The sequence below is a fragment of the Haliotis cracherodii genome, unplaced genomic scaffold, assembly GCF_022045235.1.
Source record: "Haliotis cracherodii isolate W230 unplaced genomic scaffold, xgHalCrac1.p SCAF_24, whole genome shotgun sequence".
Lineage (NCBI taxonomy): Eukaryota > Metazoa > Mollusca > Gastropoda > Lepetellida > Haliotidae > Haliotis > Haliotis cracherodii.
This window is the reverse complement of record NW_027266280.1, coordinates 6,007,217-6,019,790: the sequence shown is the minus strand read 5'-3', so window position 1 is coordinate 6,019,790 and position 12,574 is coordinate 6,007,217. Positions and strand designations below refer to the sequence as shown.

The window sequence follows — 12,574 nt, the reverse complement described above, 5'->3', positions numbered from 1 at the left end:
TACTAAGAAAGTGTTATCCCAAATATAACGTTAGTTACATTTGACAACTTATTAAATGGCATTGTGTATTCAAGGATTTGTTTGTTTGTTGTTTAACACCCCACTCAGCAATACGACGGCGGTCTATAAATAATCGAGTTTGGACGAGACAATCCAGTGATTGACATCACCAGCATCGATCCACGCAATTGGGATACGGTGACATGTATCAACCAAGTCAGCGAGTCTGACAACCCGATCCCGTTAGTCGCCTCTTACGACAAGCTTATAAACCTATTCACTGGGATCGCTATTAAGTAAGAGACTTCTTTCTATAGGCATTAAAACCTATTGTGAGGTTTTACTTTCCAGTCGGATTAAATCTCATAAACAGGGACGTTGTAATGTCCCTGGGATTTTATATAATATCCCAGGGTTTTTATAGGATATTCAAGTCATATTTGCTATAACATCCCAGGGATTTTATATAATGTCATGGGTATTTTATTAATATAACTTCCGTTCAGATTGTAACATGTAATGAAATGTAAAATCAAATGACAAATGTTTTCTTTATATTCCCGAGGATTGAACTCGCAACTTTCATATCTGTAGCCTAATGAGTGTACCACGAGGCTACAAAGGTGTTGATTATCTTTACTGGTTTTTAGAATGTCCTTTTCAAGATCCGTACGCCAGCAACCGATATTTTACGCGCTTTTCCTAAGGTTCATGGAAAGTATGTTCGAAACATAAAAATGTTGATAAATGTTTAAGTTTCTTTTTTCGGTTTATAACTATGGAAAAACACTTTCCCTCGGTTTTGGTAGACAGAGCATGGCCTGGGGGTCGGGAAAATTTCTCTCCCCAGGGCTCTGTCTACCAAAACCTCGTGAGCGTGTTTTCTCCAATACATTGTCGCCTTTTACAGCAAGCATCAGTTGCTGAAGACCTATTCTACACCGGAACTTCACGGGTCCACGACAAAGGAACACGGGTACTTAAAGCGTAGCAAGCTAAGGAAAACTCTCAGTCCCGGAAAGTTGTATTCAAGCCATTGAAACACTTCTTAGTTTTTGAGAGTTGGTTTATCATTCAGGTAAAGTTCCCTATTTTTTATTAGTTGATTTACAAACATTCTGGCCTAAAATTCAACATAGATGTTGGAAAAAAATAAACAAGTACTGCTACAAATGAATGGAAGAGAAGGCAACATATCGAAAGATATCTTACGACCAGCCTTTTTAAATCTCGTGTGTGTTTTTTTTCATTTCACCTCATGGTAAAACAAAGTCGGCCAAATTTCATTTAATAGAGTTATCTTGTTTCTTATTTAAATTTTTTAGTGTTAGCCGGTCTCAAAAACACTATATTGGCTTAAATAGAGACAACGTTTCAATCATAGAATGAACATTTACAAGAAAAAAATAAATGGGCAACAAACTGTGCGGAATAGTCTCCCTTTAATAGTCTGCAGTGAGATATATAACACGGGATTCGATGGGCTTGCTGTCTCCAAAGAGTGAGTGAGTTGAGTTTAACGCCGCATTTAACGGTATTTCAGTTATATCAAGGCATGTCGGCTTAATGTGGGAGGAAAGCCCGAAGTGATGCAGGTCTCAAACGTTTACCAGTTCGGTGAAACGCACGAGCACGGGTATGGTGCTGACAAACCTAGAAACATAATTGGGGCGAACCGGGATTCGAACCGACAATTAACGGTTTCTAGCATGCCCAAGGGACGCAACTCTGCACAGCCAATCGCGGCACCTTAGACGACTGGGCCACCCGTGCCCCTTGTCTCCAAAGACACATTCTTTGATTATATTTGTAAATTTGGTAGCCGTGAATCTGTGAAGTTCAACAGGATGTACAATGATGCGCCTTACCCTCTTCATGTGTTCGTAGTAGTCTGGCTTTTGCTGGAACAGAAGTAGGAAAGTACAATCATCTCGTGTTATTATTATTATTATTATTATTACTATTTGCGGTAATAACCAGTTTGATATTGCCTTTATAACATAAATTACTTAAAATAAGTTAAAGAAATCCAATATTTTCATTTTACTATAGTTAATCTGTTAATCTAGCTGGTGGGTATTGCAAAAAAGGATGTTCTTTAATTTTTTTAAGCAGTATACATACCCATACTTGGTGATCTACATATAGTTAATGGTTATTATTACCATCATTATTTCTGATGAATATCCTGGATCCAATCCCACTATAGTTAGGCTTATGTCTGATTCGAATGGCAGAATGCTATAAATGAATGCCCAATTAAATTAATTGTCTAATCAAATATATAAACTGGGAGAGAAACAATTTTGAAAATTACAACAGGTATGATTTTAAATAAAACTATGAGCCAAAATATGTTTTTTTCACCAATGTAATTTTTGTTGAGACAATTTCTAATTTTCCAAAAATATGAAGGATAGTTATTTTTCAAAGAATTGTGGGGACAATTTCTTATTTTCGATAAAATCCCATCCCCGCCACAATATAAAAAAGACGGCCCTTTAAAAAAATGACCTCCATTCTGTTGCATACAGCTTTTCGTTTTAATGGATTAGAACACTACTCCAGTCGCGTAAAACTATACTCACTCCATTCTTTGTGCCCTTTGTCTCGTAATCACCGAATGTGGCACAGAATCCAGCATTAGATTGAAGATGGTAGTCCACCTACCCCAATTTGCATCTGTTCATAGAATATCTGCAGTACGACCTCCCACAGCTCCTCGATCATCTTGGGATAAATAGACGTCATTAGACGGTCGTCTAGAGTCTGCAAGTTGGTAGACAGGTATCCAATTGTCTTGTCTACAGCCTGTAGTTGAGGTCATAGAAAGGACATTACATTAACGAGTTCAAAAGAGTGTCTGATTGTGGGTTCGAGTGTCAGAATGAGTCGGTTGATTGCGGCCATTTTCTAAATATGTCATTAATGTTCTCGTATGGTAATGGAATGTTGGGGGTGGCCAAGTAGTAACGCGTTCCCTCGTCACGCCAGTTCGATTCCCGACATGGGTAAATTGTGTGAAAATCATTTGTGGTGCCCCTCTCCATGATATTGCTGGAATAGAGCTAAAATCGATTATGTTTCTAGGTTTGTCAGCACCATACCCCTGCTCGTGGGTTTCACCTTTGTGATAAACGTCTGAAACCTGCATCACTTCGGGCTTTCCTCCCACATTAAGCTGACACGCCGCGATATAACTGGAATACTGTTAAACGCGGCGTTAAACCCAACTCACTCACTCACTCAAAAGAGTGTCAAGGGGTTTGAGAGATTGACTGATTGACATTGACTGAACTTACAAAGGCCTTCACGGGAGCCTTGACAACAATGAGTCCCTTGACGTAGCTTACCGAAACCTTCGCGGGGGTCTTGACAATGAACATGTCCATGAGTTTCTGAACGTTGGTCTTCATCTTGACCGCGATCTCCCGGAGCAGGAACGAACTTTTCATGAGGATGTCCTGGTTGGCGGTGGTAGTCAGACGTTTCAGGGTCATCAAGGACTGCTTGCCGATCTTGGCGTCCTCGTGACGCGCCGACTGTGACTGTCCCACCCCCTCCCACTCCAACAGCTCGGGGAGATGATTCAGGTACTGGCGCACGTGCTCGATGTTGTTCAGGGTGATGCACAGCTGGACACAAAGAACAACATGAAGGAATAGAGCATATTTCCTGTGTCTAGTGAAATATCATGTTTCTCTCATCGAGTGACGGTGGAAAGGAGATATTTTCACGAGGTGAATAATAGAGATTATTTTGCCTTGTCAGTGTTGAAATAACGTAAAACGGACGTCAACAGTTTGTGTACGGGCTAGACACTTGCGATAAAAGGAGACAATTTGTGTCTTTCACACTGAAGTATATAGTACATAATAAAGAAGTTTTTTTGTTTGTTTTTGTTTAACTTACACAAGCTTGTTGCCAACCACACACTAGTAGTACATTTAAACGTATGTATTGTTCATAGTTTGTTGAGGACATTATAAAGCGTGTTAGAAATGAAACATGTACATCTCAAATATGTTACCGTAGTAAAATAATAAAAGACTGTATGGTGATTCTTTGGCTCAATAGTTAGAGCAGTATATGAAGCAGTGTTATCATCTCTATTGATATTGGATATTTTTGTTTATGAGAGCCATGGAAATAGCATTTATACGAAGGAAGTTAACATCAGCTGTAGAGAATCAAACAAGTTATCCATCAGATGTAGAGAATGAAGGAAGTTATCCATCAGATGTAGAGAATGAAGGAAGTGAACATCAGATGTAGAGAATGAAGGATGTTAACATCAGCTGTAGAGAATGAAGGAAGTTATCCATCAGCTTTAGAGAATGAAGGAAGTGAACATCAGATGTAGAGAATAAAGAATGTTAACATCAGCTGTAGAGAATGAAGGAAGTTTACCATCAGCTGTAGAGAATGAAGGAAGTTTACCATCAGCTGTAGAGAATGGGGGAAGTTAACATCAGCTGTAGAGAATGGAGGAAGTTAACCATCAGCTGTAGAGAATGAAGGAAGTTAACATCAGATGTAGAGAATGAAGGATGTTAACATCAGCTGTAGAGAATGAAGGAAGTTTACCATCAGATGTAGAGAATGAAGGAAGTTTACCATCAGCTGTAGAGAATGAAGGAAGTTAACATCAGATGTAGAGAATGAAGGATGTTTACATCAGCTGTAGGGAATGAAGGATATTAACCTTCAGCTGTAGAGAATGAAGGAAGTTATCAATCAGCTGTAGAGGATGAAGGATGTTAACATCAGCTGTAGAGAATGTATGAAGTGAACATCAGCTGTAGAGAATGGAGGAAGTTAACCATCAGCTGTAGAGAATGAAGGAAGTGAACATCCGATGTAGAGAATGAAGGATGTTAACATCAGATGTAGAGAATGAAGGAAGTTAACATCAGCTGTAGAGAATGAAGGAAGTTAACATCAGATGTAGAAAATGAAGGATGTTAACATCAGATGTAGAGAATGAAGGAAGTGAACATCAGCTGTAGAGATTGAAGGAAGTTAACATCAGCTGTAGAGAATGAAGGAAGCTAGATGTACTCAGAGCATGATGAAGGTAATAATACGAGAGTGCACGACAGGTTATTGTAGGTCCGAGGGGACGTATTAATACTCTCACTCTCATTTACTGTTTTGGTCGTGTAAGAGATAATATATTTGTGTTTATCATGACTACGTTAGCGTATAGGAAGGGTCACACAAGAAGTTGACAAACATGTACCAAGGTATTTAAATTTGTATCTGACAGTTGTGGATTGATACCTCCAGCCGTTCGGGGTCTCCATCTTTCAACACAACCACGTGATTCATCCATACATAGAACATACGTGTACATGTGACAGAAATATGATTAAGGTTGCCTTGACGATCTACTACCACTACCACTACTACCAGCAACAATAACATTAATAATGCGCCGAATCCATCCACTATTACACCAGTCAGAAGCACTCGATTTTCATTCTCATCCCCCTGGGAAGTATACAATACAACGTGCCCCATAAGTATTAGAAGGTTTACATGTGCATCATGTAAACACCAATAGGCAAATAGAAGGTGGGTTACATACTCTGTCGTTGACATCAAATTGTTCTTCCTGTTGGTCGTAATAGCAGTTCCTCTCCAGAATGGTGTGAATCTTGTCAGCATACAGACGGGCACCGTCACAGATTAGCTGTAGAAACACAAGTGATAGATAATCTGCAGAGGTGGTGAAATGGGGTTTAAGGTCGCGCCCAAGAATATTGCACTTTTATAGCGACATGCATGCACGTGTGTGTGTGTGACTGCGTGCGTGCGTGCGTGCGTGCGTGCGCGTTTGTGTGTGTGTGTGTGTGTGTGTGAGAGAGAGAGAGTGTGTGTGTGGCTGCTTGTACTAGTCCGGACTAATGCCGATCTTATAGTGCTAACCCACTGAGATACCATGCCACAGTTCAGCATAAATACCCCATTAAGATACAGTATACTGACTCCGAGCCGACCAGTCCTTGTTTTAGCCCCAGGCAGGTTAACATCTTCTTACGTCTATTAGTATGACGCGACCGGGGATTGAACACCGGACCTTCTGCTCTCCGAGCGGACGCTCTACCACTAGACCACGGAGACGGTTATCACCTGTAGAACCCCTAGTGATGTATCAGCTGTACAAACACACGTGACCTATTGGTTGTTCAAATACACGTATCACATGTCCAGTAGACAGTAGAAACAAAGGTGACATGTCAGCGTTGGTAACTGTACAAGCTGAATACAACTGCAACTAAACCATTGAACCATTGGCACGTTTACGTCACCAGTAGACCCGTGAAGATCCGGGGTAGAAAAAGTCTTAAGCAACCCATGCTTGCCATAAGAGGCGACTATGTTTGCGACTAACGGGTGGTCAGCCTAACTGACTTGGTTGAGGCATGTCATCGATCCAATGATGTCAATCGCTGGATTGTCTGGTCCAGACTCGATTACTTACAGACCGCCCTCATATAGCTGGAATATTGGTGAGTGCGGCGTTAAACAACAAACAAACAAACAAACAAACAAAACGTCACCAGTAACGTTCGTGTTAGGATGACATTACTCACGTCAGTGATCTTGGTGACGCCCATGACCACGGAATCCGGGTCCTTGAAGTCAATCTCCCGCCACTCCTGGGTAATCTGATGGGAAGACACACACTGGGTTAGTACAGGCAGAATTACTACATGACGAGCCCCCCGTGAAGATCCGGGTTACAATTGGTCTACAGCAACCCATGCTGGCCGTAAAAGGCGACCAAACTTGTCGTAAGAGACCCGGGATCGGTCAGGCTCGCTGACTAGGTTGATGCATGTCATCGTATCCCAATTACGTGGATAGATGCTTATGATGTCAGTCACTGGATTGTCTGGTTCAGACTCGATTATTTGCAGACCGCCGTCATATAGCTGGAATATTGGTGACTGCGGCGTTAAACAACAAACAAACAAAACACGACGAGCAGAATCAGTGCGGTAATAATCCAATGGAACGGGCAGGTTCACAAATTTGATGTGGGGAAACGAACCTTTGCAAAGCAGGACAGGACATCCACGGACGAGTTGGAGAATTTCACCAGTGATGTCACCAACACAACCTGGAACAATTAACAGGATTAGTCTGGCAGCACAATATCAACATCCCAGTCACATTGTTGTGACATTATTGACATTATAAACACACATGCATACTGCTGTCATACTTGATTCACAGAACAGTCACTCGCATGGTCCAAAAGAAAGGATCCACAGTTTATTTACATTTCTTTCACGAAATTATGTCACACATCATTCACACCTATGTCACACATCATTCACACCTCTGTCACAAACAACTCACATCCTTGTCTATTTCCAGTGCCTTCTCCATCCGGGTCATACACTCTGTCTTGAAGGTCTGCAGCCAGAACACCAGAGATTCCTGGAACCAGCGTTGGTACTGACTGATGGTCAGGCGGAACATGTCCCTGGGGGAGACGGCAGAGTTACTGATGTGTTGTGCATGTATCCCCTGTCTGTGTGGTGCATGTATCACCTGTCTGTGTGGTGCATGTATCACCTGTCTGTGTTGTGCAAGTCCCGGAGGGGGAGACGGCAGAGTTACTGATGTGTCGTGCATGTATCTCCTGTCTGTGTGGTGCATGTATCACCTGTCTGTGTGGTGCATGTATCACCTGTCTGTGTTGTGCAAGTCCCGGAGGGGGAGACGGCAGAGTTACTGATGTGCTGTGCATGTATCCCCTGTCTGTGTGGTGCATGTATCACCTGTCTGTGTGGTGCATGTATCACCTGTCTGAGTGGTGCAAGTCCCGGAGGGGGAGACGGCAGAGTTACTGATGTGTTGTGCATGTATCCCCTGTCTGTGTGGTGCATGTATCCCCTGTCTGTGTGGTGCATGTATCACCTGTCTGTGTGGTGCATGTATCCACTGTCTGTGTGGTGCATGTATCCCCTGTCTGTGTGGTGCATGTATCACCTGTCTGTGTGGTGCATGTATCCCCTGTCTGTGTGGTGCATGTATCCCCTGTCTGTGTGGTGCATGTATCACCTGTCTGTGTGGTGCATGTATCCACTGTCTGTGTGGTGCATGTATCCCCTGTCTGTGTGGTGCATGTATCACCTGTCTGTGTGGTGCATGTATCCACTGTCTGTGTGGTGCATGTATCACCTGTCTGTGTGGTGCATGTATCCACTGTCTGTGTGGTGCATGTATCACCTGTCTGTGTGGTGCATGTATCACCTGTCTGTGTGGTGCATGTATCCCCTGTCTGTGTGGTGCATGTATCACCTGTCTGTGTGGTGCATGTATCCCCTGTCTGTGTGGTGCATGTATCCCCTGTCTGTGTGGTGCATGTATCACCTGTCTGTGTGGTGCATGTATCCCCTGTCTGTGTGGTGCATGTATCCCCTGTCTGTGTGGTGCATGTATCACCTGTCTGTGTGGTGCATGTATCCCCTGTCTGTGTGGTGCATGTGTCACCTGTCTGTGTGGTGCATGTATCACCTGTCTGTGTGGTGCATGTATCCCCTGTCTGTGTGGTGCATGTGTCACCTGTCTGTGTGGTGCATGTATCCCCTGTCTGTGTGGTGCATGTGGTGCATGTATCACCTGTCTGTGTGGTGCATGTATCAGCTGTCTGTGTGGTGCATGTATCCCCTGTATGTGTGGTGCATGTGTCACCTGTCTGTGTGGTGCATGTGTCACCTGTCTGTGTTGTGCATGTATCACCTGTCTGCGTGGTGCATGTATCAGCTGTCTGCGTGGTGCATGTATCACCTGTCTGTGTTGTGCATGTATCAGCTGTCTGTGTGGTGCATGTATCAGCTGTCTGCGTGGTGCATATATCACCTGTCTGTGAGCCCCTCCCTGATGAGGAGGTAGAACTTCCTGATGGCGAAGTAGAGGGCGAGGGAGTGGCGGCTGCTCTGAGCGATGTTGACGGGGAAGTTGTGATAGCGCACCATGTACTTGTCCATCTCTAACATCATCTCGCGAGCTGTCGTCGACAACTGCGGATACAGGACGGCATTGAGTCATCAAAGCAATTGAAAAATCCCACTTGTTTCTCTGTGGAAATGAGTTTTGATAGTAACCGTAGCATCTTTCGTTCACGCCTACCTTTCTCTCCGTTCTGAATGCAACAACCCTGTAATACTTCACCCCCAGGGGACCGTAGAACTTGGTAATGACCCCTAGGGGACTGCAATGAGAGGCCAGAGACCTGATTGACTCGGTCAGGGATTCCATTTCCGGTATCACCGAGTCCTTGACCTTCTTGTGCGAGTAGACCTCCTGGAGCTTTTCCGTCATCCAAAGGTCAATGTCCGACTGGAAAACAGCAGATAGTTAAGATAACACAGGTAATGGATATGCGTAGATACATACATTGATCTTAATTTGCGCAACACGTGTGACCTTATACTGTGTCATTGTGTGACATGTCTCGTTTGACCTATCTGATAGTGTAAGTTGGTTTAATTTGGTTTAACGCCGCTTTGAAGAGTTATATCATGACGTCTCAGCTTCATGTCGGAGGAAAGCCCAAAGTTATGCACGTCTTTAGATATTTGCCATTTTGGTGAAACACACGAGCAAGGTTATGGTGCTGACCTACCTACAAACATAATCAGGGCGGACCAAGGAGGGTTCATCGGGTTCTGGCCCACGTAAGGGAAGCAACTGTTGCATGTATTGGAGCGCCTTGGACGACTTCGACTCCCGTGCCCCCGACTTAACTGATAACCTGTGGTATACAGTCTTTAACGCGATTAGTACCTGTAATTTCTGGAGAAGCTTATCTGCGAGTTCATTTTGTGTTGAAGACGACGAGTCCCAGAGATCCAGCTCGAGGAGATGTATGGCTAGACTGTGGAATTAAGATAATGATTAATAGTCAGATTGTAGAATAGGGATGTTATATGGCCAGGCTGTAGCATACCTCCCACCCGAACCACAACCCACCACCCCAACCACCATCCAAACACCCACCAAACACTAGAGCTGAGTACCGCCGAGTATTATGCGATACGATTCGTATCACGATACGATACTACTGGTATCACGATACACCACATACGTTAGTAAGAAATGATTAAACCACTGAATTAATTAATTAAGACCTGTTTCTTTTTACATTTATTTATTGGTATCTCAAAACTCTTAGCAAAGACAACCACAAGAACAAAACAGTTTTAAATGGATGGATGATTATTAAATGTAACAGCTAGTCGGCGCGTCCTCAGCAACAACGTCCTTGTGTTCCACCATGCTTACAGGTGGCGCTATGCTACTTTTGCTATTACATGAGGTAACACTATCAGTTCATGTTCTATTTATAGTGTATCGCGATCTCACAAACTCACGATTCAAGTATCGTGTGTACCTAAGTATCGCTGATATCGTAGGTATCGGTGAATCGTTACAGCCCTAACAAACACCCAGACACAATTAATCTCCCCACCCCCGCCAATTCCCCTCATCCCACCCCCATACATAGAGATCACTGCACACCCGGCCGCTTACCCGAGAGACCCCTTGAGTGTGACAAGACTCTCTGCTGACGGAGGGAAGAGACTCGGCAGTTCATGGAGCTTGCTGGTCAGGGAGCTGATGTAGTTCCGGGCGCCGGTCCGATACAGACAGATCTGAAACCATGGCTCACAGTGAACAACTAATTGACTGCGATTTAACAACATGCCTTCTCTCAAGAATGACCTCTCGGAAACAGCAATGTTTCATAATGTTCTTGTCTATAACTATATCTGAAGTGTTCTGTAGTATAACAACGTTCTTGTCTTAAAGGCTATATGAATTGTTTTGTGGTATGGCAATGTTCTGCTCTATAACACTATATGAAGTATTCTGTAGTATAACAACGTTCTTGTCTTTAAGGCTATATGAATTGTTTTGTGGTATGGCAATGTTCTGCTCTATAACACTATATGAAGTATTCTGTAGTATAGTCACGTTCTTGTCTTTAAGACTATATGAATTATTTTGTAGTATGGCAATGTTCTACTCTATAACACTACGTGAAGTCTTCTGTAGTAAAGTAACGTTCTTGTCTTTAACACTATATGAATTGTTTTGTAGTATGGCAATGTTCTTCTCTATAACACTATACGAAGTGTTCTGTGCCATAGCAGTGGCATATGTATCCAACAATATGCATTGTTCTGCAGGATAGCAATGTTCTTGCCAACCCCCTGTATGCACTGGTCTGTAGTAATGCAATGTTCTTGCCTATCACACTCTATGAATTGTGTCAATTTTACATCACGCTTTGTGTAAGTTATATGGCTGGTATGTACACCTGGACCAAAATGAGCATCACTTAAATTTCCGTATAAAATGTCCAGTAAAAAACACGAGTACGGTATTAATGTTCAGACGAAAGTGTCATACTCATATTGAAAGTCAGACACCAAGATCGATCTGCTGACATGTTTTGTAACTGTTCCATGGCGGCAGTTATGTGACTACCATCTGCTCCCTGTGCTTATTTGCATCGTATTGGATGACATCTACTTAAAACACACCGGCGGAACATACAGTGTTCCTGTGCAACAACATTTCAGCAGGTATCAATGGGATCTTAAGCATCAATAAATAAATATCTCAATATCATATGTAGATAGTTCCAAGAGATACTTTGAAGTTGACAATAAGGGGAGAAGCTAAACTCTTTTGCAGGAGTATAGTGTGTGGCGCTCCGTTAGTCTTACTTCCTGGGGAATATTGCTGAATGCTGGCCAACATGATGTACATGTAGCTGGAATATTGCATTACTACAGGTCTACGTGATGAGTGAGTGCGTGAGCATGGTTTTACGCCGCTTTTAGCAATATTCCAGCAATATCACAGCGCGCGACACAAGAAATGGGCTTCACATATTGTACGCATGTCGGGAATCGAACCCGGGTCTTCGGCGTGACGAGCGAACGCTTTAACCACTAGGCTACCCGACCACCCCTCTTACGTGATGAAGCTAGAAAATTGCCGACACCCATACAACAGATGATCATATATCTAGATCTATATTTTCAGGTAGTCATCTATTTGTAACTATAGTTCCACAGCTTCTTAAAGCGTGGTATATACATTTTTTAAGCTATGGTCTGACTTGACACTGCCGATTTAATGCATAATGATGGAAAATCGCCGTTTAAAGACGGATATAAAGTGACGCTTTATCTTCCGCTGAAAGCTTATAATGATCATTGTCCTGATGCTTCATTCACTTAAACCATTCTTTATAAACTCATCTTCTCGAGGCAAGGGGGTGGGCTGACTGTAAAAGTCCAGTTTCCACCCTTGCCGAACTAGGTTTGTATTTCTGGGCTCGATCGTAGCGCCACCAGTATCTATTACGTGTTATGCCCCTTCTATGTTCCTCCTAATGACCAATCAGATTCCACCTCTCATATCACAGGCATATGCTTAAAACAAAATGGCGGGGCCAAGTCAAGACCTTCTGGTCGATAATCAAGACCTATATTGTATTAAAATGGGTCATATCTCGCGAATGTCATCACATCGCGTA

At 42.9% G+C, this 12,574-nt stretch overlaps 1 protein-coding gene across 4 annotated transcripts in view; it reads right to left on the bottom strand.

The window, feature by feature from the left end:
• LOC139472254 (protein unc-13 homolog D-like) overlaps window positions 1-12,574 on the bottom strand; it is a 65,699-nt gene that overhangs the window by 5,739 nt on the left and 47,386 nt on the right. For all 4 annotated transcript variants that reach the window (XM_071254645.1, XM_071254646.1, XM_071254644.1 and 1 more), the window contains exons 12-22: window positions 10,555-10,676; window positions 9,808-9,898; window positions 9,151-9,360; window positions 8,881-9,041; window positions 7,372-7,498; window positions 7,061-7,129; window positions 6,600-6,674; window positions 5,591-5,695; window positions 3,354-3,635; window positions 2,671-2,811; window positions 1,869-1,901 (exon numbers count right to left, since the gene is read on the bottom strand). In XM_071254645.1, the coding sequence (XP_071110746.1) occupies window positions 1,869-1,901; window positions 2,671-2,811; window positions 3,354-3,635; window positions 5,591-5,695; window positions 6,600-6,674; window positions 7,061-7,129; window positions 7,372-7,498; window positions 8,881-9,041; window positions 9,151-9,360; window positions 9,808-9,898; window positions 10,555-10,676 (1,416 nt within the window). The remainder of the gene's footprint in view (window positions 1-1,868; window positions 1,902-2,670; window positions 2,812-3,353; window positions 3,636-5,590; window positions 5,696-6,599; window positions 6,675-7,060; window positions 7,130-7,371; window positions 7,499-8,880; window positions 9,042-9,150; window positions 9,361-9,807; window positions 9,899-10,554; window positions 10,677-12,574) is intronic.